Source organism: Symsagittifera roscoffensis, chromosome 10 (genome assembly GCF_963678635.1).
Source record: "Symsagittifera roscoffensis chromosome 10, txSymRosc1.1, whole genome shotgun sequence".
In the NCBI taxonomy this organism is placed as follows: Eukaryota; Metazoa; Xenacoelomorpha; order Acoela; family Convolutidae; genus Symsagittifera; species Symsagittifera roscoffensis.
In genome coordinates, this window is record NC_087071.1 from 4,151,372 (window position 1) to 4,177,600 (window position 26,229).

A 26,229-nucleotide genomic window follows, 5' to 3' on the forward strand; every position below is an offset into this window, starting at 1 on the left:
AAAAACGGAATATTGTTCATGAAAACGGTCATGTTTGCAAATTGGTCATTCTCAGCACTTTCATTGAGTTGAACTCCTTGAAGTCTTTGTGACTTTAGACAAATTGAATCGTGGTGTTGCTCTTGTGGTCAAAATAGTTTCTTATGAAAAAAAAGACTGGTTATCTTGCAAAACTTTACAAATCAACCTCTCTCAATCTCAAAATTTTTGAAAACAATCACTATTTTACGAGATGCAAGATTTTGCAAGATAACTCTTTTTGATCGCCTAGGGTAAGCTTTTTGACGGAAGTTTTTGTCTCATCTGAAAGCTATTGTTGTCTTAAGCTCAAACTCAAATGCAAAAAAAAACAACCAATCTGTGATGTTTTTTCAAAAATTATGTGGACTTAAAATTTACTCATTTCTCATTATGCTCATTTTGGGATAATTGAAGCTCGATAAATTTCGTGATACTAACGCGCAATCGGAGATTTGATCCGACTCAGAAACCTTTCAGATTGAACTGGGGCATGCTATTTTGTCTACATTAAACTTTGTTGCATGCTAAATATACTTTTACATAGCTTTACACTAAGTATGGGGAGACGGTTTTTGGGAACAAAAATTCATTTATATTTTATGATTTTTTCTTTTTTTTAAATAAAATGTTCATCAGTTTTTTTTTTTGAAAAAGCGAACATTATTCCATAGACCATGAGAGGCAGTCACAACATTCAAGGATTTTCCTTAAAATCCGAGAAGTCTTGTTTGGCTTAGCAGATAGAAGCGGACAATTTTCTGAATATATATTTTTTCCAGCCCCTCAGAGCTATTTGTGCACCCTCCCCCAAACAACCCGCCTTCAGCCACAGCCCAAAACCAAAAGGAGTATTCATGACCCAAATTGAAGACACTCTTGCCCCAGTTATTCAGCCAGTTACGAGACCCAAAGTGAGGGCCAATCAGGTTCCGAGTTACCCCAAGAGTCCGGAACCTCCGACTATGAAGTTCGAACATGAATGGTTCACGGTAAGTTGGTAAAAACTATTATTACCCAACTATATCGAAAAGTATTTGTCCCAAAATTTGTGTTTGCACCCGTTTTTTCGAAGTGTGTTCTTAATTTTCAAATATGAAGCTCATTTTTCTCGATGAATTTGCTTGTAAAAACAATTTTTAAATTGATTCTTGCTTCACGCTAAAAAGTTTAACTCTTCTATGAACACAAAAATATGAAATTAAGTAAGCCCCAGGCCTATAATTAAGGCCTATGACATCAGATTTTGTTGGAATTTTGATTAACTGGTTAACCGTAACTGTTTTTTTTCGAACCATTGAAAGCGTGAAGGATCTTTGTCTTCGAGTCTGCTGAAGTTTATTTTTGTTTTCTACGCAAAATCAGGTCCACACATAATTCAAACGGATTTTGAAAGTTTCAAAAAAATTCCCAGTGTCGAGAAAGCCCGATTTGAAATTTTTGAGTTTCATTTTAGTTTCTAGCGGCTGAAGCGAGCGAGTAGGTCTGCTAATAATCTAGTTCTTATAAAAGAAAAAAAAAAATTTTCTGCTAAAATTCCTGGATTTTTTCATTATATATTTTTTAGTCATTTGTCAAAATATACCTAATTTACTATTAACATGGAGTGAGCCTTGGTTCTGGGAATTCGTTCAGATTCTCTTATCACACCAGGAATAAAAACGACAGAAATTTTTAAAATAAGCTGTTCTTTTTAACTTTTTTTTTTCATTTTTTTAGTCGGAACTTTCTGTGCGACTTGTTACTGCCTGGTTTCTCTTCTAATCTAACTTTTTCTTCAGAAACAAACAATGCAATCATAAACAAGGGAAAACTATGAAAACTATGAACAAATTCAGAAAATATTTTTAAAATAATTTTTTTTTTATTTCAGTGGGAGCTTGAGCAATGGAAATGGGACAAAGGGAGTGAATTAAGACTGGTCAGTCATTCTTCCCTCCTCTCTCTCCGACTCAAGGGCGACGGGACAGTCGACTGCAGGGGAGGGGCAAAGGAACCACCCAGTGAGTAATCTAGATCTTATTTAATCTACTTACTAAGACTTGCGTATCTGAAATTTGTTTGGTTTGGCAATTAAAATATCTTTTGATTTTTTTTTACAAATTGTGGAAATTGCCAGATTATTACAAGGTTAGCAAGATTTTTTTCGAGAGAAATACGAAGAATCTGAAATTATATTTTTAATGGAATTTCTGACTGAATGTGTTAGAACCAGATATAAACTATATTTATTATTGGTTATAAATTGGATACTTTATCTCTTTGAAATATTTAATATTAACCAATCATGATCCATCTGACTAACAACCCACTTATTTGCAAGTGCTGAAATTACTTGTAACTTCAGCACCAGAGAGATTTGAATTTAACTTAGAAATTAGTTACCTCTCCAAGAGACCTTTTAGCAATCGCAATAAGCCAGTATACTCTAGATCTATTGAGCCTAACAGAGACTAGTTAAAACCCTGAGACTAGTAGATATAAGAGTAAGATTAGGATCGGTATTAGACTAAGAAGTTGCACGAATCTATCCGGCCGAAAATAAGATAGCGTGACGAGCAGACGGTGTACCCTATCTGAAATTACTCTATGAGTTACACCTAGAACATAACTTAGTGTTCAAACTTCTTGCAAAGGTCAATGCCTAGAATGAAACTTGAGTGGCTGAATTGATACTCTCTCAAAATGCAATGTTCTTCAAGCGCTCAAAAATTTTTCCAACTTTGATTGAAACAGACTAATTTGTAAATAATAACAAAAACACTAAGTACCCATGATTCACTCGAAAGATCGACCGATTTCTGTTTTCAAAATTTTCGGTCAATTTATGACAAACTTTGTATTTTTTTTTTTTTACTTTTTTGACACTCTTGCTTTTTTCAGCTTTACACTTTTCAATTTCTTACTTTCCCAGGCGCGATTTAAGATTTTACCTATTTTGCGTTCAAAGTTCATCTTTGCTCGACTGTGTTCGAGTAACAATAAAAAATCCAATTTTTTTTAGTACAACGTTTCTAAGAGTGCAGTGCTATAAAAGCCCAAGTGCCCCTGGAATGCAAAGATATTGTAACGTAACATATTTCCATGATCACATTTTTAATTCTCAGTTCTCTACTAAAATGACCATCAGCAGGTTGGCACTTTAAACTAATTTTGATAATTGTTTTGATTTCTATTGAAAACCCTTTAGATCACATAAACTTAAAGGGATCACACTTGAACCAAGAGTTAATTTTGTAACCTTCTGACAGAGCTATTTGATTAAATAGATGTTTCGTACCAAATTTAAAAGGAAAAAAAAACTTTTTGCTATTAACAATTTCTGAACATATGTGAACCAAAGGCTGGAATTATTCGAAACATGATTCGACACTGTTTAACTCAAGATTATTGATCCTATTTGAAATAGGATTCAATTTAGTTTTGTTGAAACCTTCATTCGACCGTGTAAAATAAGAGTTTCGCACCCAATGAAAAAGTTTTGCCTAAATACGAGCAATCTTTCTCTCATAATGGCTCTCTTGGCTTTATAGCAACGTTTACTGACTTTAATAACTAACTTTTGCATGTATTTCATTTTCTGGAAATTTTATAAATCAGATGTATTAAACCGTTTTTTGATTATTAAAGTACATACCTAAGTTTGTGTTTATTGTATACTCAAAACATTTTTCCAAAAAGAACTAACAACGTGATATAATGTCTTTTTACAGAAATGGACAAAATTTTGGCTCTTGGAATGGTTTTATATCTAGTACAAACCCTTGTTTTAATAAAATAAGCGTTTCTATGGAATTTTTACACTTTTTGAAAGATTTTGTTGCCCTGAGCTCGAAGTATAATAATACCTCTTCTCAATTGACTTTTTATGAAATTTTGGAGGCTTAAAAATGCTTAACTAGCCAACTCAAAAAACAATCCGAAATGAATGGAGATATGCTAAATAATTCAAACAAAAATGCTACTACATCGAGGCGAATCTCTGAAAGTTCTGACGGCACATTTAGGATTTAGGCCAATTTCAATTTGAAACATTTTATTCCGCCACACGATAACTATCCCAAACATTAACAATTTTAAAAACCTTCATAAGGTCTTTTTACGTATTTTACGTATTTTAAGCAAAATTTTTTTTTTGCTATTAACAATTTCTGAACATATGTGAACCAAAGGCTGGAATTATTCGAAACATGGTTCGACACTGTTTAACTCAAGATTATTGACCCTATTTGAATTATGATTCAATTTAGTTTTGTTGAAGCCTTCATTCGACCGTGTAAAATAAGAGTTTTCGGACCCAATGAAAAAGTTTTGCCTATATACGAGCAGTCTTTCTCTCAAAATGGCTCTCTTGGCTTTATAGCAACGTTTACTGACTTTACTAACTAACTTTTGCATGTATTTCATTTTCTGGAAATTTTATAAATCAGATGTATTAAACCATTTTTTGATTATTTAAGTACATACCTAAGTTTGTGTTTATCGTATACTCAAAATTTTTTTTCGAAAAAGAACTAACAACGTGATATAATGTCTTTTTACAGAAATGGACAAAATATTGGCTCTTGGAATGGTTTTATATCTAGTACAAACCCTTTTTTAATAAAATAAGCGTTTCTATGGAATTTTTACACTTTTTTGTTGCCCTGAGCTCGAAGTAAAATAATACTTTTTCTCAATTGACGTTTTATGAAATTTTGCAGGCTCAAAAATGCTTAACTACCAACTCAAAAACATGCCGAAATATATGAAGATATGCTAAATAATTCACACAAAACTGCTACTACATCGTTTTAGTTATTAGCCAATTTCTAACGAGGACGAATTTTGAGCAGATATTTGGAATTTTTGTCTATAGCCATTTTCTGTGTTTTTTCTTAGTCTGGTTAAAACTCTGTAGTTTATTTCATCAAACTTGAACGTTTTTCAGAATAATTAAAACTGTTAGGTAATTTGGATTTTCTATAAACCGTCTCAAAATTGTTAGCAAATCTTTTTGAAATAGTGTGAAAAATTGATCGGTTTATTCTAGTCAATCCAATTGAAGCAAAATAGTTTCAGTTTAAACATTGATTTTTGGACGGAATAAGTAAAAAGACACCCCACATAATCTACAAAAATGAGTAACAGTTAGATTTTTTTTACATTAGAGCTCCGTCAGGCGTGTAAAGTCCTGTAGTAGTTTCAACAGTACCAATTATTCAAAAATGCCAAAAATGATCAACTCTCGGCAGTAGTTTGTTTTTCCAGTAAATTAATGAAAAAATATTAACATAGTAATAGAGGTTTTTTAACATATTGTAAAAGTAAAGGAGACTGCCCGGGTTGACGTCCATAGAAGAAAATGCTTATCATACAGTTTCATATATGAAGTCCATGGTAAAAAATGTTTATCATAGAAAATTCATACAAAATTTAAAAAGTGTTTTAAAAGTTTTTAATGAACATTTTTGGTCTAATTGTTTATTTTGAAGCTTTCTGGTCATTAAAATAATGATTTAAAATTTTTTTATAAAAAAAGCTTATCATACAATTTCCATGTATGAAAATTATAAAGAAGTCATTTTGTCATAGAAAAAATAAAGTTTTCAAAAATCACCAAAAAACTTGTCTGGGTAACTTTAAATAGATTTAAATAAGTATATCTATGATAGAGAGCATTTTGACAATCAAAAACATAATTTTAATTTCTGTCAGAAAAAAGCTTAATATAAAATTTTCATGCATGAAAATTGTATGATATGCATTTGTTTCATGAACAAAAATAAAAATTTGAGGTAAAAAATTTTCATTCCCTTTTTTGGCTGCAAACTTGCTGTTGTGTTAAAAAAATTGCAAAAAAAAATTTGCATGCAAAATTTGACATTTTTGTGTTTATAACGTAGTCCAGGATGAGTTTTTCACCCAAAAAATCTAAAAATCACAAGAAAGTGTTTTTTTTTGTAAACACGATTATTATCTTTTGTTTCATTTGCTAAAATAAGAATAAATTTGTACAAAAAATAGGCCTTTTTTTCGCAACCATCAAAATTTTCAAACGAAAAATTATCTAGCCATATTCAAAAATTTATTTTTTGGTATATATTTCCATGTGAAAATGTTACATTTAACTTTTATGGCTAAAACCACCAAATTCAGTTTATCTGCGTGGTAACTGCCAGTTACACTCTGGTATTTCTCAGGTCAAAAATGCTTGGTTAGTGTTTCGGTTGAAACACGAAAATTCAAAACAAAATATTTTTGTATTTTCATTTATGGAAAAAATGCTTCTCATAAAATTTCATAGAATGGAAAAAATGCTTGTCATACAATTTCATATATGGAAAAAACGCTTATTTTGCTATTTTCATACATACACTTTCACACTATGAAATTGTATGAAAGAGTATGATAAGCATTTTTTTCATATATGAAAAATGTATGATTACTATTTGTTGTCAACCCGGGTGTACATCAAATTGATAATCTTTGGCACTGTTGAAAATTGGTACTGTTGAAACTATAACAGGACTTTACCCGCCATACATTAAAAAAAGTTTTGATAATCAACCAGGCGGTTTGAAAAAATGATTTTACGGGGTCAAATTTTTCAGGCATACCTTTAGTCTTCCAAGATTTATAACGATTTATAAATATGGAAGGTTTTGTTTTGTTAATTACCATAGTCATTTTTTGTTTCAGGTGTTCTGGTGGTGAAGCTAAAACTGAAAGACAATGTTCGAATGTTCCGAGGTGATACACATTTCAACTTCAACCTCGCATTCGACCACAAACAGACAGCAGAAAACAACAACAGCGGCGAAATAAACAAACAGGACAACAAAATAGCCTTCGGAGACGTGAGTAGTTGGATAGGCGGGTTTGTTTTTAGTTTTTGTTTCAGTTTCATTTTGGGCTAAATTATCATCCTCCTCCATCAGGTAATTTAAAGGAGATGATTATTTAATATGACACTAATCTGGAAGTTTTCTGTGAACATCCAGAAACGAGCATTTTACTCCGCAGCGCTAACCATTTTTAATCAAAATCAAACATTTGGGGGGGGGGGGGGGGATATATACCTTAAATCGCTCTAGTTAGGGGGAGAATATTGGCTGGATCCTCCGCATTTTAAGCTGTCAGGCTCTGTTGAGTTTGATGGCATTTTTGTCAAGTTGAGATCTTAGTTTTTTTTGAAGTTTAATGATTTTGTAAAAGTTAGTTACAAATGAATCGCTAATTTCTCCATTTAATTTAACCATATTTTGAATTTGAAAACCTCTGTATTTACCTTATCAGCATCAGTTAAAAATCCAATAGTGTCTTATTGTCAAATGAATGAAAATTACCTTACTTTAGATAACTTAATATTGGTAATAAATATTACTTTTTAATACTGAAATTTATATCGAAATACAAATCAATTTTGCTGAAATATTGGTAAATTTACTTTATTACAAAATCTTATCTAATTTCAGCTCAGAAGTGGATCGCAATGTGAATTCCGAGTTCTACAACAGAATGACAGATCTATTGTGTTAGAATCAGTCAAATATCCTGGACGATATTTGTCATTCAACCCTGACGGATCTCAAGTGGGGGAGGAAGTTAAGGGAGGGGCAAAGCAGGGGAGGGGTCAGAATAGAGGGAAACACGTGACGGGTGGAGGAGGCGTGGAAAAGAGTTCTTATTTGTTCAACGCTGTCTGCAAGGTTGTTTAGAGAGTTGTCGCAATATTCGGCGACTTAGAAAATTGTGATTGTTAAAAAAATGCTGAAATATTTTCAAAAATATGAAATGTTTAATATTGGTGTATGGAGTTTGGAGTTATCTGGTCAATTTAAGTCATTGCATTGACAATTTGTTTGCACAAAATTTACACAAAATTTGAAATAGCAAAACAGAGTTCTTTAAAATGCTTTTCACCATCATTGTTTTGAAAACTTGTCGACTTCACTTATGATGCTAGTGGTGTTCTCCCAGAGGATTCATATTTGTTTTTGTAAATTTATACAAATTACTCTGTAATATTATATCGTTACGAAACAATTTATCATGATTAAAACGTTCGTAATGTAAAATTATTCCGAGTTTTGTTTTATCCAGGGCGTGTTCCGAGACCAGGGCATTCTCATTATCCAATGCAGTCCCCCCGAAAAAACCCTCTGTATCGACGACCTAGGACAACTTAACGGAAGCGGATCACGTGACATGACGTCATACTTCCGAATAAGGAAGGTGGGGGAGGGGGGAGTGCGGATGTTCCAGAGTGTGACCAGACCGAATTGCTACATCCAAATCAAAGACGGAAAATGCAATGGGATGGTACGTACTCATGAATTCAATTTTGATAATCATTATTGTTTCCAGGCTAATATACCAATCATGATTGCCTTAAAACTGCATTCAAAACCATTATACTTAAGTTCAGGAAGTAGTCATGGGACCTACTGATTCTCTGTTTCTGAAAAGTATCGAATTTGAAAAACCGAATAAAACTTTTTAGTCGCTTATGAAACAATATGGCACGCGAAATGGCTTTTGGTTTGCAACTCGGGTCGAGTTGTTTGACTTTTGATTCGACCGACTCGACCAAAAATGGCTATGTTTCGCCCAATTTAGCCCAAACAAGCTATGTTTCTACCGACTCGACTGAAGGTAAAATGAGTTCGATTATGTTCGATCCAAGCGCGCTACGTTTCGACTGACTCGATCTGTATAATGTATGCACTTCAAAATATGATCAACGTTGATGTTTTTCGCCGCCAAATAGTATAAAAAGATGAGTGTTTTTGTTTCGGCATAGTCTAAACTTGTTTTTTGATTAAACAAGTTTTTCAATTTCGATGTGACAAAAATCTGAAATTTCTTTTTTAGTCTAATAGCTTTTCTTAATTAATTACTTTAATGGGCTGAACAACCCTTCTCGGACTATTGCCTGAGATCATCTGTGGCCCATTTCATGAGTTCGACTATGTGTCGAAACTGTGTTCGACCACGCACGTTTTGACTACACTTTGTGTTTGACTTCGTTTCGACCGCGCATTTTAATCGGCGTTTTGTTCGACTTTGTTAATATGACACTTTATGTTCGACTTTGAGCTCGACTATGTTTTGACCATATTTGTGTTCGACTTTCTGTTCGAACATGAATTGCAATAGTGTTTAACTATCTTTCAATCATGCTTTTGACTATGATTCGAAATTATGTTCGACCGAAAGGACTGTTTTTCACAACAGACTTTGGGTCGAAAAACATCTTTGTGATCCAAATTTGAACCAAATACCTCAGCTGGGGAAACAAAAAAAATTGCTTTTAGGGGTAAAAAATTTAAAACAATGTTGCATTTTGAATTAAAATGAGACAAAAAAGGTGAGACAATAGTTGCTACAATTTGAATTCGATTATTTTACATTTTTCGGCCTCAGTTTAACAGTTTAACATTTTGTGGCCTATCAATCTAAACTTTTAAATAAATTATGACAAAATTTTTTTAAAGGTTTATTTGATCATCAAGCTACCATAATAAGACTTCGAATTATAATCTTCGAATCACCCCCTTAAACCTTTTCCATTTTTTCATATTTATATCGTTCCTTAGTTTTTGAGGTAAGTTACATTTTTTCTAACCTACGTGTTTTTGCTTTTTTCAAGATTTGATTGCTTTAAATTCAAATGTAAAACTAACATACTCAAACTGCACAAATTTCGAGTTTGTTTTTGAAAAAAATCTATATTATCAGTAAAATCATTTCCTGAACGTGTTTTATACCGAAAACCATTGTAGCATAACAATGTTCAACGCAATGTAGTTAGGGTGCTTATCGGTCATATGGCCTCGTTGTATTTCCTCTCCGAGTCTTATTTCTAATGATTACCAACGATAAATTGCAAATTATATGTTTGCGATTGCGCGAGTATTTGTTTTTTCTCGGAATAGCCTATTCGAAATAGATCTCGCAGGCCATATACTCTACCAATCATTCAAATATGGCACTTTGAAAATGGAAACTCTTTATTCAAACTAGTTACTAAATTTTTCATCAGATGTTTTTAGTGGAAAAAAAATCGTCTTGATAGTTTAGTTCCGATTACATTCAATCAGTTGAAAATTAATGTCATGTGGAACGGTGTCTAAAAACGCGTTGTTTGATCATTTTCATATAAGAAAGCTGAACTCCAATTTTTTCTGCGCTAACAGTCCAGCCAAACTACGATAGCTCAGAAAATGAAAACTGTGGTGATTTTGTAGTGAATCAATTTTGTCAAAAGAATTCCATGTTGAACTTCGGCTATGAAACTCACCATGGTTGGAAACTCGATGGCTATTACTTTCGATTTTGGACCCATAACCAGCAAACCCTTGTTTAAATTAGAATAAGCATTGGTCACTCTAGCCCTTATTAGTATTTAGATGTGAGGGTGCTAGGTAAATACAAAAACAGAGCATTAAAGCGACATAAATTTAGGGCAAAAGTGAGCGTTGAGACATGAAAATGAGCTGCTCGTATTTGCGTGGTTTATGTTTTTCTTAAAGACTAATAAAAAACGATTGAGTTCTGTGTAGCGCTGTTTTAAAGTCCAATGAAAAACTGTAGTCGTCTTAACAGCTACCGTGTTGTTTGATGGAAACCACAATTGATTAACTAATATCTCCCACCATTATAGTTAGCTGCTAGAGATAATAACTATGTTAAAAAGTTTTATAACGATTTGCATTGAATTTTACGCAATTTTATCGATGAGTGAAAAACACGCAACTTTTTCTATATCGCAATTTTGAGAATTTTTCCGAATGTGAATTATTTTTTTTTCCTTTTAATGACCTACAGATTCGTTTGGTCAAAAAACCAACTGTTTTTTGTGGAAAATTTGATAACATTTCATAAAAATTATCAATAAGAAAATTAACTGGCTCAAAGTATCTCTCAAGGTTTTGTAATGTAAAAAAATGTTGAAAAATGGAGCCTAAAAAGCAGAGAAGATTTCATAAATAATTGAGGTTTTAAATCAAAACTAAGCAAAATGAAATTCAATCGACAGTCAGCAGATCTGTTTTTTAACCGATGATCAGCAAACTTGGCTATTATCTACTGGCACCGTTAACGCACAAAAAAGTTAAAAACTAGTTTTTTGAGTTTTAGCCCGCTGATTTTTTACAATATAGATTGCCGATACAATTTTGCATAAAAATGAGTCAAAATTATTTAGTTTGGGTACGTATATTTAAAAAAAATCTGTTGAAATTCTGAGTGGATTTTCAGGATATTAATGTCTAAATCGACCGTTTCAATAATTGTATCATCCTAAATGCTATTTTATAATTGCAGCAGAATCGTTCTTATGTACTTAAACTTCAGAATTTTGACTCACTTTGACATCGGATTTGAATTATGTGCATGTGAACAATCTCGCCTAGATAAACCAAGAAAACAAACTCTCTCCATAAAATTTTAAAAAATTCGAGCAGTATAAGGCATGCATGCATTATGCTCAAATCTGATTGGTTGAAAAAAAAATTAACCAAGTGAACGATCCCCCCTAATTGAAATAAGGGGATATGATTCAATTGGTGCTAAAATTGTGTCAGGGAGTTGCCTTAAATAGAAATATTTTTCTACAGACAGATTTTAACATGATTTCTTGTTTTGAACACTAAAATTAGGTATCTTTTACTTTTCGAAAAAAAAACTTTTCAAATACTGAAATCCATTTGGCAAAATGGAAAAAAAATGTCAAACTAAAGTAATCATCGTTCTAACTTAGTTTGAAATGCTTGTCAATCAAATGAAATTTTCATTTCGATTACTGTTCATTCAGTAACAAAACAAAACACTTTCCTTAGTAAGTAAAAAAAAACAATTCGTAAATTTAAATTCAGCACTTTATTATTGGTATAAATTTAGTCCAAACAGTGGTTATCAACCAAACGACGATGTATAACTGTGTTTCTCTCTTGTCAATCGAATGCTTGTCAATCAAATGTCTTTTTTAACTCGATTACCATTCTGTTTCTTCAATCGATTCCCTCTCAAATGTCCATGCATTCCTTACCCACACAAGCTAATCCCATCGGACAGTCTGCATTACTCTCACATGTCTCCCATTCCGCAGATGCTCTTTTTTCATCCTCCACTACTTTTTGGATCAGTTCAAAAAATCATTTTTGTTTTGTTTTGTAGTAAAAGTTTCCTTGTCTTTAATCCTATAATTGGAACAGAATAATTTAGCAAAATGCTTTCATTCCAGAGTGTACTTTCAAGGTCGCTTTCGCAAGGGTGAGGGGGGGGGGGGGGGGGGTGGAGATTTAAATGTGTGAAATTTGAACTGATCTCTAATTTTTCGTTACACATTCTTAAATATTGATCTACCAATAAAATATTTATAAACTTTTTAAAGTGTTTTTTTTTGGGTGGGGGACTTAAAGAGATCGAAAACTATTCTTTTTTGGGAAAAATTGAGCTGATCCCTGATTTTTTGTTGAAGTCGAAATGACTTCCTCGGTCCCAGTCTCGTCTGTGTACCGGAAATCCCCTCGCATAATGGGCTTCATTCGGTTCAAACAGCATAACTGCACTTAGCATAACTGAAAGACTTACGGCGACAGTCAAATTCATGTTCAAGTAACCAATTAAAGTAATTTTTGATTTTGAACAATAGATGAAAATGTTTCAGAAAATAACGTTGCGGCCAAGTATGAAATCAACTGGTAATTTTGTGTGATAAAACTTTTTGGCGTGCGCTTTTTTAAAACGGGATAATTTTGTCTAACAGACCTTAAGTTAAAATGTTTAATTTTGCTTTTTCAGGTAATTTAGTGAATATTTGTTGGATGTGTGAAAAACCTGTCAGTCTTATTAGAAACTCAATTCAGGAAAAAGTATACGCTAGATAAACTTGTCAGATCTACGAGGATATAAAAACTCCCAATTTATCAGATTTTGTACCCAAAATATGACTGGCAATTATCCGCTCCGTAAACTTTTAGTTTATTTTACCACCCTTCAAAGGAGCCAAAAATCGATTCCAAGAAGTTTTTTTCCCACCAGGGGAGCTTTAAGCCGAGAAGTTTTTCAGTCGAATAATCCCAAAATCCAATTGTTTTGATAATTTTTTGGTTTTTTTTGTATTAAACTAACCGCTTACTTCGAGTATTTTCATCCAATTTTGGAATAAAGTAGAATTCTGAGCTTTTCTACTTTTCTTTTTTGATGCTAAGATTGATATTCGTTTATTTGATTTTCTTACAGAAGACGCAACACTAAAATTCATAACCAGATTGAGATAGTTTAGACCATAATTTTCATGATTGTAAAAGCACAGATTGCGCAAAAAAAGTAGACATCCAAAGTCTGGCTGGCTTTTCCTTTTTTCGCGGTACAAAAAAAATGAAAATTAGCTAACGAAGGACTAATTTTATTCATACATACGGAGGAAGATTTACTTAATTAAACATAATGAATAACTTTAAATTTCAAAAGTAACTAAATTTCATATTTTACAAAATAACCAATTTATTTGAAAATTTTTTTTTTCGAGAATTCAATCAGCAATAATCAAAAATGAACCAAAATATTGTTTGATTTTTGCTAGCGTTGAGTAGCTATTTTTTATTCTTGTTTTTTTGAATAAATGTGAAGATTAGCATTTTACTGTCATAAAAAGGAACTTGTTATGAAGATGTTCCTCTAAATTTCCACCATGGGTACTGTTTTCTTTCTTCTCTTATTATTTTGCACCCCGAAAATGGGCTAATGGAACCGTAAAACGGGAAGCGCAAATAATAAAATTGTTATAAGAACAATGCCAACTGGTAATAATTTTTTTTGAAGAAACTTTAGACCGAACGTGCTTTTTGTAGTGTAAACAGCATGTTCGATTTTTTAGTACTAGTGAAAAAAAAAGAAATTATCCAAGTAAATTGAGCCCAAAATCTGTAAGAAATAACTGCTCTACACAAATAAATATACTATTTGTGCCGGCGCCAAATTGTGCAATCGGACCTAAGCCTGTCAGTTTTAAGCTCATAAAGCTCGCAATTAGCCAATTGATTGAAAATTCCAGGAAAGAAGTTTAGTCAGCAATCATCAGTCGAGTTCAAAAAAATAGAACAAATTTTCTTCCCCATTTCGCGACCAAAGAATAAAAAAGTCAATTACCAAACAAAAAATGATCAAAAAGGAAAAACTAAATAAACCCTGAGCTCACTTACAAAAAAATTCTTAGAAAAACATACTACAATTTGTTTTAAAAACAAAAAAATATATTCTTATGAGTTGGGGCGGGATTATTTTTTCATGGATCACATTGATTCTTATGGATTGAACAGTTTTTTTGTTCAGGTGGATTACGCCGTGTGTTTGACACGCTATTTTTTTTTTGGCCGGAGAAATGTTTGTTCATTTCTTTAGCCCAATACTGATTTTAATCTTACTCTCATCTCGTAGGTCTTAATAATTCTTACAAAAAAAACTAAAAAAATTTAAACTCAGAAGAACCATCTTTTTCTGATTATTCTCAGAATGGTCTGGCTATGAAATATTCAGGTTAAGAAGAAATATCCTAATTCTAAAGGTTACGTTATCAAGTATGATAGGTTACATGGGTTAGTAAAAACGATGGCTGTTAAATACTCAATTGACTGTATTCTAGTTCGCATAAATAAGAGAGTGAACTTGAGCTCAACACATAACAGCTAGACAGCTCTAAATTGATTGACAGGCAGGTACCAGACTCACACTTAATTATAGTATGAGAAATCTCAGAGATAAATAAATAAAGAATAGCAACTAGGATGATTGACAACTGAACATATTGTAGCCCCTGACATTTCCGTATGGATGTAAAATTTAAATACATAGTAATTTAAATTTAATATAATAACTACACCTTCAACCTGCCACCTCAACTAAACGATACAACAAACTTGAGTTTTAGGCTTATGGCCATCCCTCTCCCTGGGTTAATGAGTTTTTGACTGAGTTTAAAATAAGGTTCATTTTCCTTCTCCCCCTGGATGTTTTCCTTTTTGCTCCGCCCCCTGGATAGTTTCAATCATGACTCCTCCCATTTTATCTACTGGCTTTCTTCTTCTAGTACTCCTTCTGGTTCCCGAGCTTTCACTTTGACTGCCAGATTCAACGTCTTCTTCTTGACTACTATTTACAAGGCACTCTCTCGCCACTAACACCGGACGTTCCTGGCTTCCCTTCACTTGTTTTCCTTGGCCCCCTTTTTCTCGCTTCGCTCTCGTCACTCTGGATTTTGCTTTAGCTCCCGTTCCTCGTTCCACTACTGCCGTACTGCCGCTTGGGCCTTGTCCCGCCGCAATCGCTTCGCGTCTCGCTAGCACTTCTACCGGTAATCTTGCAGGGATAATATTCAATGGCTGATAATCTTCAGTATCCGAACTGTCGGACTCGAAGGTGGCTACTGGTACCTTCTGCATGGCCTTTGCTCTTTTTGATTTCGGGCTCACGACTGCCCCTTTCTTTGCGCTCGCTAACATTTCCTTGAGCGTAGCCGGCTTCCGTTTCTTGGGAAGGTTGGGTTTCGGTTTTGATGCCACTGCACTTTTCCTAAGAACAGATCCGTTTTTAAGTTTGAAAGTATGTTCGGATTCAGAGATTACATTGGATTTTAGTAATTTATACCGATTTAGGGTCTTGCTGGTGGTACGCTGGTATAGGTCGCGTGCTCCTCCACTCCCCTGGATGTTAGGGCCAGTGTCTCCACTCCCTTGGATTTTTGGGGCAACTCCCGATACCTCTCCTGGACATGTGTCCATCTGCTGATCACTATCCAGCGTGATAGGGGCCCTTCGCAAAGCTGGAGCGTATGTCAAGTCAGACCTCTCCTCCCAATTCGAATGCTGAGGGATTGCAATTTTACTCATCTCGGGATCAGTATCGTCTAAACACAAACATTTTTGTTTTAAGACGTTCTTCCAATTCAAATTTTTCAAACTTGGTTTTTTCGTAAGATTTCGTAAAATGGTGTTGGCCTCCCGGCCGTGGTGAGCTTCGAAAGGTGTTAATTTAGTAGTTGCATTTTTGGAAAATCGTAGGGCGCCTAGCGCTTTATCGACCATAGATTCTAGAGACTTATGCTCTTTTTCTGTCGCATTAAGACAAAATTCTTCAAATTCCTATTGTCCGTTCAACGGACCCCGTGCCTCGATGATCATTCACTGGGGAGTACATTAGCTCGATGCCTTCGTTGTTACAGAAGCTTTTAAATTTATTAGATGTAAAACATGATCCCTGATCAACGTGGATTTTCCGAGGTACTCCATGATGCGTTATGTATTTATCAAGGAATTTTAAGACTTTATCTGACGTATTAGTGGTAGTAACCATTGCTGATGGCCACCTTGAGAAACGGTCCGTAGCAACCAAAACATATTTCTTACTCTCATTTAAGTAATTTATTGGCCCCCAGAAATCCAACTGTAAACATTCATTGGGTTCCCTTGGTTCAGGGACCTTCCCCATGTCTCCCTTGGGTAATAACGATTTTAGGTTCTTACCCGCTTCCGTGCATTGCTGACAGTACGTGGCTTTTGCTGCCAAACTGCGGTACATGTAGGGATACCAGACGTCACGCGCTGCTTCGTACATATTTCTTTTACCGTGATGGTAATAGTGTATCCGCGATTCAATTGGGACTTGTAATGGCAAAGGGATGACCAGCCGTCCATCCAACCACACACAATCGTCCCGTAATGACAAATCGTTAGCGTATTGGGCCCAGTACTTCCCAATCTTCAGGAGTTCTTCTTTCAAATTAGTCTTCTTCTCCAATGCTTCTTTTACTCGTACTAAGTTCACATCCGCCGGTATGTTTGAGGCAACAAATTCTAAATTAAATAGTTCTGGTAACGCTTGGGACTTCTTGATAACCTTGCAATCACGGGGAATGATAGACATAATTTGCTGATTCGGATTAACGGTAGGAAAAAGCTCGCCTGGAAATTTCGAAGGTATAGAAAGTACTGTATTAATTTTTGAATCCCGTGTGTTTTTAGTAATTGCAACAATTTCAGGGTTAATGACAGTTATTTCATCGCTACTCAATAAATTTTTATCTAATCTAAGCGGAGAGTTGATCTGAGGTTGTAGTATATTCGGAGAGTTAGTTTGGGAATCAATTGTAACACTTTCAACTTTTTCAATTTCAAATACTGGGAAAGAACAATTAGAGTCGCTATCCGTTTTGTTTGAGTTATTTGATGTAGGCAAATTTAACCGTCTTCCAAGGGAACAATATATGGAGCACACTGAATGTCCCTTGGGTTTCTTTGATTTACGCGTTATGCAAATTGATCGTTTCCTATTGGTCGTTGTCTTCACGCATGACTTTCCGCCCTCAACCGTCGCTGGTTGTAGGCATGTTATCCGTTCTCGCTTTTGATTGGATGAAAACCGTCTAGACTGTTTAGAACCAGTTTCTTCAATATCCTGATAATTTCGTTTACCAAGGGGTTTTAAATCATTTGTGAAACCAAGGGATTTTCTAATTGAAGCGATTTTTGCCACGGTGAACAAATTATCATATTGACTTATCGGTTTAGGGGGTTCGCTAGGATGCCTTGACAAGTAATCTGCCAATCCGATCTTGGCGCCCGGTTTGTGTTCTATTACAAAGTCAAAAGGAATCAGTCTGTCTAGCCAACGTGTCAGTCTTGAAAAAAGTGTTTTGTTTTTCTTGTTATTCCCGTTAAGTAATTAAATTAGAGCCTTATGATCCGTAATAACTGTATAGGATCTTCCTAGAATGTAGTTTCTGAAATACTCGGCCCCCCATACCACCGCCAGCATTTCAAGCTCGTTAGTGGAATATTTTTTCTCGGCTGCGTTTAAGAATCGTGATGCAAAAGATATAGGGCGCCACCCTTCTGTACCCAATTGCTCTAAAACCGCTCCAAGGCCATTGTGACTTGCATCGGAAACAACTCTAATGTCTTTATGAATATCAAAGTGTTTTAATTCAACTATGTTTGCTACCCCCAGTTTAATGTTTTGGAAAGCATTTTCACATTCCGCGGTCCAGTTATATTCGTTTTTCTTGCTGAGGAGTGGCCTTAATGGAGCTGACATCTCCGCTATCGCTGGTAAATATTTATGCAAGCTGTGGATTGAGCCCATAAATAATTTCAATTGCGTGACTGTTTTAGGAGCTTTTGATGCGTCTATCGGCGATGTTTTGCGTTTAAGAGGCGTAACCCCCGTTTCGGTTATACGATGACCAAGCCACTCGCATTCTCGTTTCGCAAACTCGCATTTTGGTAACTTCAGCGATATGTTTTCGTGGTTTAGTTTCCGGAGGATCTTTTCAACCAAGGAGATATGTTCTACTTCTGTTCCCTTGGTTGTAACCAAAATATCATCAATAAACGCGTTCGCTTGTGGGAATTCGTTTAAAATTGAGTCCATTACTCGTTGGAACTCTGGCGGCATGGACGTTAGCCCGTAAAACCCTGTTCGGAAACGGTAAGTTCCTGTCGACCGACCGCCCACCAAAGAAAAGTTACAGTGCCCGCTTGTTTCTTCACTAAGCGGTAGTTGCCCATACGCGTACGTTAGGTCCATCGTAGTAAAGTACACCTCCCCCTGTTTTTTCTCGGAAATAAGTTGTCCTATTGTATCTACAAGTTCTTCTATATTTGGCATTTGGTATTTGTTTTTATGAACTTGTTTATTAAGCTCTCGAGATTCCAATGCTAATTTTACGGACCCGTCTTTTTTTACGGTGATGACGATCGGAGAAACAAAATATCGATCCGAACACTCTTTCAATTTTTCTATATGTCCCTGGGTTAATAGCTTATCAATTTCTTTGTCCACCTTTTCTTGGAGCGTTACCGGCACTCTCCGTCCCTTCTGCTGCACTGGTACAAGATTTTTGAAAAATTCTGCTTGAACCTTGTAGTTCCTAATTTTTCCAACTCTAGTAAAAAGTTTTGGGAATAGCTTACTGAAGTATAATTGCCATTGGTCCATCTGCTCATCCTCCGGTTCGTCGTGCCCCTCCTTGCATGAATTGACCTCCGTCCCCTGGATATTCATGACTTCCCCCCTTGGATCTGCTTGCATCAACTGGAGTCCGAGTTTACCCATCAAATCACGTCCCACGATGGATGGTCTGGTCCCCCCAATGACTCGGACTTCTGCTTTCGTCTTCCAGCCGTTTGATGCTAACTCGAGTTCCATTCTGCCCAACATCTTGATCCGATTGTTACTGTAGTCCCGAAATTCGTCATCGTCAGTGTCATCCTGCTTTAAGTTGATTCCCGCTCTTCCCACTGTTCTTCTCAAATCTTCTAGTGTTAGAATGGATATCGGCGATCCACTGTCGATCCAAATGTTCATCGGGTGCCCATTAATGAATATTTTGAGTTTAGGTCCGGCAACTTTCAAAACCGTTTCCTTCTTCCGTCTAATTGCCATAACCATGTAGTCGTCTGAACTTTCTGATGACCAGCTGTGGCGTTCTCGTTTAACGAATCCTACTGAATTTGCCGCAGCTTGGGGCTCCACGTCATCCGAGGGGGTATCTTCTTCCTCGAATAGTCCCCCCCCCCCTGGATTGTCGTTTTCCCCGGCAAGTCCTCTCAAAATGTCCAATCTTTTTGCAAAAATTGCATGTGACGGCTCTTGCTGGGCATCGTTGTCGGTGTTCTGGGGTGAAGTTCGGTTGATCGCAATTGTAACATCTGCGCTCTTGCATTCGATCTTGTGTTCGACCTACTCCACGATTTGGATATTGACCCCGTCCCCTTGGCATTCCTCGTCCCCTGGATCCACAAATATTGCTGACTGGTTCCGTTTTGATCTGCAGGGATTCCCCTGGCGATGGATGTGCCATTCCCGTGGAACCGGATACGGCGCCCTTGTAGCTCCTTGCGTACTTGTCTCCTCTTTCATATGACATTGCGATTCTCAATGCTTCCTCCGGGGTTTTAGTTTCCCTACACAGCTCGTTCTGCTCGTCCCTGTTCCTCGTGTTGAAAATAAATATGTCTCTCACCATTTTCCGCTCCTGGGTGCCCAAATTGCATCTTGCCGCCATTCCGCTAAGTTCTGCATAGAACGATTCTAGACTTTCACCCTCCTTTTGTTTCCTCGACAACATCTGGTACATCTCGTACGTTTCGTTCCGCTCTTTCTGAAAAAGAGCTACACAGTTATCCAAAAAACTTGGGTATCGTATTGTTTCCATATCTAAATGTGGATGCTGGTTATGCAAGGCTCTCTGTCCCTCATGTCCCAGGCATAAGTACAGATTCGATATCAGTGTACGTTCACCTTCTGCCCGTGGTTTTCCACCAATGTCACCCAGGTCAGTAATCTGTGCTTCAGTTAATGTCAATGCAAAGTAGTATTCCGACGAGACTAGTCCATGTTTCGCCACCATCGCCCAATGAAATCGTTGTTTTCAGTGTTCCCATAAAAGTTGTGGTTCCGCCTGATTCGGAGGCCAGAAGGCCACAATTCCAAGGGGGTTTCCCCCCCCCCCCCCCCCCCACCATCCACTGGCTGCGCCATAACAAGGGTTAGTAAAAACGATGGCTGTTAAATACTCAATTGACTGTATTCTAGTTCGCATAAATAAGAGAGTGAACTAGAGGTCAACACATAACAGCTAGACAGTTTTAAGTTGATTGACAGGCAGGTACCAGACTCACACTTAATTATAGTATGAGAAATCTCAGAGATAAATAAATAAAGAATAGCAACTAGGATGATTGACAACTGAACATATTGTAGCCCCTGACAAACAGTTTTTTTGTTCAGGTGGATTACGCCGTGAGTTTGACGCGCTATTTTTTTTGGCCGGAGAAATGTTTGTGCATTTCTTTAGCCCAATACTGATTTTAATCTTACTCTCATCTCGTAGGTCTTAATAATTCTTACAAAAAAAACTAAAAAAATGTAAACTCAGAAGAACCATCTTTTTCTGATTATTCTCAGAATGGTCTGGCTATGAAATATTCAGGTTCAGAAGAAATAACCTAATTCTAAAGGTTACGTTATCAAGTATGATAGGTTTTTATCAACTACTTTACAATCATTTTAGCTGGAAAAACACTGAAAGCGAGAAGCAAGAATAAATATGAACTACCAAATGAGTTGCACTTATAAAAGTTGAAAGTGAATATATGCCCTAGGCAATTTTAACTTCTATTTAGAAAAATTCGTTTTTTGCGTTGAAGTCAGTTTTTGTCGTTTAATCTTTTTGTATATTTATTAGAAAGAACGTTCACACTTAATATAGATTTAAAATGTTTTATCTGAAAAGTTCAAACTCGTATTCTTTTGCATAAATTTTCAAGGGCATTAATGTAAAATGATTTCACATATCAATACCAGCTGAATAAAACATATAAAAAAATCGCCAAGTTAACAAAGCGTTTCTACCACCTAGGGTGAGCCACATAACAGATTTTATCAAGCAAACTTATCAAAGCAATTTTTTAATATAAACCATCAAGAATAACCAAAAATTATATCAAAAAAAGTTTAAATAAGATGCATAGTTTGTTATGGTGATAGAAATATGATTTGATGGTCAAACTCAAACACCTCATATTCGCCGTACTTCTCTTTATCGCAATGAGCAAACAGAAAGAATGCTTTAAATCTCAACATACCCACATTAGAACAAAAAATTTAATGTTTGAATAAATTTATTAGCCTTCATATTATACAAAACAAAAATTGTGCTTGTTGTTTGAATTTTTGAAGAAAGTGATTAAATACTTAGACTCGTGGTTTTTTTCCAGACCAACTCTGTCTTTTCAGCAAGTCATTTTTGACAGATTTTTTTATATTATCCCTAAGATACTTTTTTTCTTGAGCTCAAGTTAAAAAATATGTATTTGTTCTCAATTTTTGTGAGGTTTTGGGGGTTAAAAGATTGCCATTATAGTCCAATTGGGATATTTAACGCGTGATATATTTCGTGCTTTTAACGCAAAAGCGGAGAATTAATCCGTCTTCAAAATCCTTCCAAAGTGTACTGAGGCATGCTACTTGATCTGTTTAATACTTCGCTATATGGAAATATAGCTCTTTGTGCTATACATGGCGTGTTGGTTGACAATTTTCAAAAACAAAATCATTAAATTGTAATTTTTGAAATTGTGATTGTTTTTATCAGACTGAATTTTTTTTCATAGACCTGAAAGGGAAATTGAATCATTCGGGGTTTTGCCCTGATGCGAGCAGTCCTCTTGCGTAAAATTTGTAAAACTCAGAAAAAAATTAATTTAAGATCCTTGTCCATCATACAAAAGATGTGATCCTAAAAATATATATAGATTCACTCAACTTTTTAGTTACATTCATATCCGCATTTTCGCCATGGTTTATCAGTTTTAATCTTCTTGAAGTTTTTGGCTTTGATAGTTTTGAACGTTTTTGGCTTATCAGTTATATTTTTTTCTGCCATAAAATATAACTGAAAGCAAGATTTGTGCAGTTGCAATTATGCAACCCAACATTTAATAACAAATTGAATGATACATAAAAACCAGTCTGTGCGTCAGTTTTTCCGGCACTTTTAAATGTTTTGGACACGACTGAAACTCAACGAAAACTCAAAATAGTGATAGTTTATTATTTGATCATTATGATGACAACATTTAGAACCGCTATTGAAACATCAATCCGGCTCTCTTTTTTAGTGTTTAAAAAAACAAGAAGTGTTCCAAAATTTCTTTTTCGTTTTCAAATGTCTTTGCATGCTCCTCCCACACAAGCTAGTCCCATCGGACAATCACCAATCTGCTTGCATTCCTTATGTTCATACCCACTTTTCTTTTAAGCGACTAAATTTGACCGATTTAAAATTGAGCTCACTGTTTTTTGTCCGATTTTCAGACTGAACTTATATTAAAATTTTTCGGGTATTATATAAATGTATCTGTTTTGTATAATTTACAAAAATTTAATAAAATTTATATAGAAAAAACGGTGTTTTTGGCTGGAATCAAACGTTTTCAGATAAATGTGGTTTTTTTAAAATATTTTTTTTAGTAGCGATCAGTAGCAAAATCCCATACAAAGCAAAAAAAAAACTTTTTTCCAAATTGTTCCAAGGACACTAAAAACATTTGATGGTGAATTAAAGGAAATTTTTTGATTTATTTAACAAAATGGAAGCATTCCTTTTATTTCAGTTTTTACTTTAAATGAACCCTTAACTGCATTGTACCATCATTTAACAGTTTTGATTATTGTTAAGCTCAATTCTAAAGTGATCGTGAATTTTACGGTCAAAATTGAAATCGGAGGACGGATCCCATCGTTTGCCGTCCGTTGAGAACTCACTGCTCTTTTTAGCCACTAGGTTTGACCAATTCAAAATTAAGCTCACTATTTTGTTTTCGAGTTTTATATTTAAAATAAACTACAATGTTTCAACGAAAATATTTTTCATTAATTTCGATGTTTTTTTGATAATTCACAAAATAAACACAAAAAAAATCAAAACATAAAGTCATTATGAAAAAAAAGTTGTTTTTGGCTGAAAGGTTTTCAAACAAATGATTTTTTTTAAATAATTTTCAATAGCGACTAGTTGCGAAGTCATAATTACTGCAAAAGTTAGATTTTATTGCAGATTGTACCAAGAATAGTCAAAAACTATTCGATGGTGAAATAATGGAAAATATTTTTGATTTTATTAAAACAAATTGGAAGACTTTCTTGAATTTCAGTTATTACATTTATTGAACCATTCTGCATTGTACTATCATTTTTCTAATTAGAATTTTGTGAAGCTCAATTTCAAATCAGTCAAGAGTTTTACGGTCGAAGTTAAAATCGGAGGATGGATCCCATCGTTTGCCGTCCGTTGAGAACCCACTGCTCTTTTTAGCCACTAAAATTGATCAATTTAAAATTGAGCTCCTTTTTCGGGATCGAGTTTCATATTGAAAATAAACTACAATTTTTTTACGGAAATATTTTTCATTATTTTTGATATTTTTCTGAGAAATAAAAAAAATCTGAAAACATTGATTTGAAAAAAATATTGTTGTTGGCTGAAAATAACTTTTCAAATAAATGTTTGTATTTTTCAGCTATTTTGCGCTACAAAATTTTGATATTTTGCATATTCCAGTTGTTGATCTTATAACGAAATCAAATACAAAGAACAAAAAAAGTTTTTTTTTTCACAGATTCTACCTGTAATCTCAAAACTAATTGATGATGGTTGAATTGAAATTATTTGCACTATTTGGCGAAATATAAATTTTTTTTCAACTTTTTGTTCCACTAAACCATTATCTGCATTATACCATCAATTCTATTTTGGTAATTGTTGAGCTCAATTTTAAAATGGTCGTGAATTTTACGGTCGAAATTGAAATCGGAGGACGGATCCCACCGCTTGCCGTCCGTTGAGAATTCACTGCTCTTTTTAGCCACTAGGTTTGACCAATTCAAAATTAAACTCATTATTTTGTTTTCGAGTTTTATATTCAAAATAAACTACAATGTTTTAACGAAAATGTTTTTCAATAATTTATATTTTTTTGATTATTCACAAAATGAAAAAAAAAAATATATAAATTCATTATGAAAAAAACGTTGTTTTTGGCAAAAACGTTTTCAAATAAATGATTTTTGTAAACTTATTTTCAATAACGACTAGTTGCGAAGTCAATAACTCAGCAAAAGTTTTAGTTTTGATCACAGATTGTACCAAGGAATTTCAAAAACTATTTGATGGTGAATTATTGGAAAATATTCGATTATTTTAAATCAAATTGGAAGCTTTTCTTGACTTTCAGAATTCAATTATTACTTTTATTGAACCAATAATTGCATTGTACTAGCGTTTTTCTATTTAGATTTTCGTGAAGCTCAATTTTAAATTGGTCGTTAGTTTTACGGTCGAAATTGAAATCAGAGGAAGGGTCCCATCGTTTACCGTCCAATGAGAAGCCCCTCGCATAGTGAGCATAATTCCCTTTCGGTAAAGTTGCTGCAAAAAGCATAACTGAAAGTGTAACGATGACAAATTTCATTGTTTATTGTAAACTAAACTCAGATCTATTTAGAATTTGTCAGTTGGGAATTGAATCATAAAGTTATTTGGGTCAATAATTGTCTACAGCAGTGTACAGGACGAGAAAGGGGATTGGGAGAACCCGGCTAATCAATTCTGGTTGCCTAATTTTTCCAGTGGTTCCCACCTTTGGTTCAAATTTAACGACAAATTTTTTTACGACTGAAGAACCCTAAAAGTTTTCAAAAGGCGCCTTTGGTGACAATTTATACCAAATTTGTGACAGAAAAACAGTACTTTTTTCGACAGCCTTTTGTGGTCAATAAACAAGGTTTGACAGAAAATTTCAAAAACCACCTTCCCGTTTGCAAAAATTAAACCCAACCCTCCCCCTCCCCCCCTCCTCCAAACCCGCACACCACTGTTATCGCAGGTTTTTTTTTCAGTGTACCAATAATCAATCGCTGAATAATCTGTCTATCGTGGTAAGAAAATGAATTGCAATGCTGTCTGATTTCGTTCGAAAATTAAGTAAGATTGCTTTGAAGGCAAACAAGTTATATATTGATTTTTAGAAACCTTTTTTTACTGAATATCTTTGAAGAATAAATTTTTACTGGGAGGCAGCGAATAAAATCTTAGGGTGTTGATTTGTTTATCAACCAGATATGTTGACGCTTTGAGAAATTGAGTTGAAAAAGTAAACAAGTCTTAAAAGTCTAGCAGGAAAAAATAAAGTCCAACTGTCTACTTTGGAGGAAAAATTTGTTATGAATGAAAGTGATTTTCATTGATAATTTCAGGCAAACTTTAAACACTTTTTTTATCACCCTTTTCAGGAAAAACAACACCAATGATAAATGTAAATGACAATTATTTCCATTTTTTGGTCTTTAACAGAAGTTGTAGATGGAATTCTGATGTTTTTTATGGTTTGCACAGGAATGTTTGATAGTCGAATTGAAAAACTTGCTCCAAAAATAGCCTCTTTCCAATTTTCTACCTTCTTTTTAAAGCAGAAAATAAATACAGAACAGTTAACCTGCAAATTGCATGTAATAAATGTTTTATTGCAGCCAAGAAAGTCCAAAGTTAGTTGAAATAGGTTGTCGTAAAAAAATTCAAAAAGAAATGAAAAAAAAAATGAATTAGAACTGGAAAAGACTCAAAAAATGGGGTTTTTGCGATTTGAAAGAAATATTAAAAATTTT

General features: G+C 34.5%; 1 protein-coding gene and 1 long non-coding RNA gene across 5 annotated transcripts; one reads left to right on the top strand and one right to left on the bottom strand.

Moving 5' to 3' along the window:
- Positions 1–800: 800 nt before the first annotated feature.
- Positions 801–12,816, top strand: LOC134855549 (uncharacterized; the record flags this gene model as incomplete). Its single annotated transcript, XM_063872090.1, is given in 6 exon segments — positions 801–1,010; positions 1,892–2,021; positions 6,700–6,857; positions 7,476–7,709; positions 8,104–8,322; positions 12,808–12,816. Coding segments are annotated over 6 exon segments (885 nt in total).
- Positions 12,817–22,613: 9,797 nt separating this feature from the next.
- Positions 22,614–25,871, bottom strand: LOC134855413 (uncharacterized). Of its 4 annotated transcripts, none has more exons than XR_010164480.1 (6): positions 25,438–25,871; positions 24,902–25,120; positions 24,363–24,434; positions 23,813–23,884; positions 23,275–23,346; positions 22,614–22,829 (listed from the first exon to the last, which is right to left on the bottom strand). It is a non-coding gene; the product is annotated as an uncharacterized LOC134855413 (long non-coding RNA). The 4 variants fall into 4 exon arrangements; XR_010164478.1 differs by having other exon boundaries at positions 25,470–25,868; XR_010164481.1 differs by lacking the exon at positions 23,813–23,884 and having other exon boundaries at positions 25,470–25,868.
- Between the last annotated feature and the right edge of the window lie 358 nt (positions 25,872–26,229).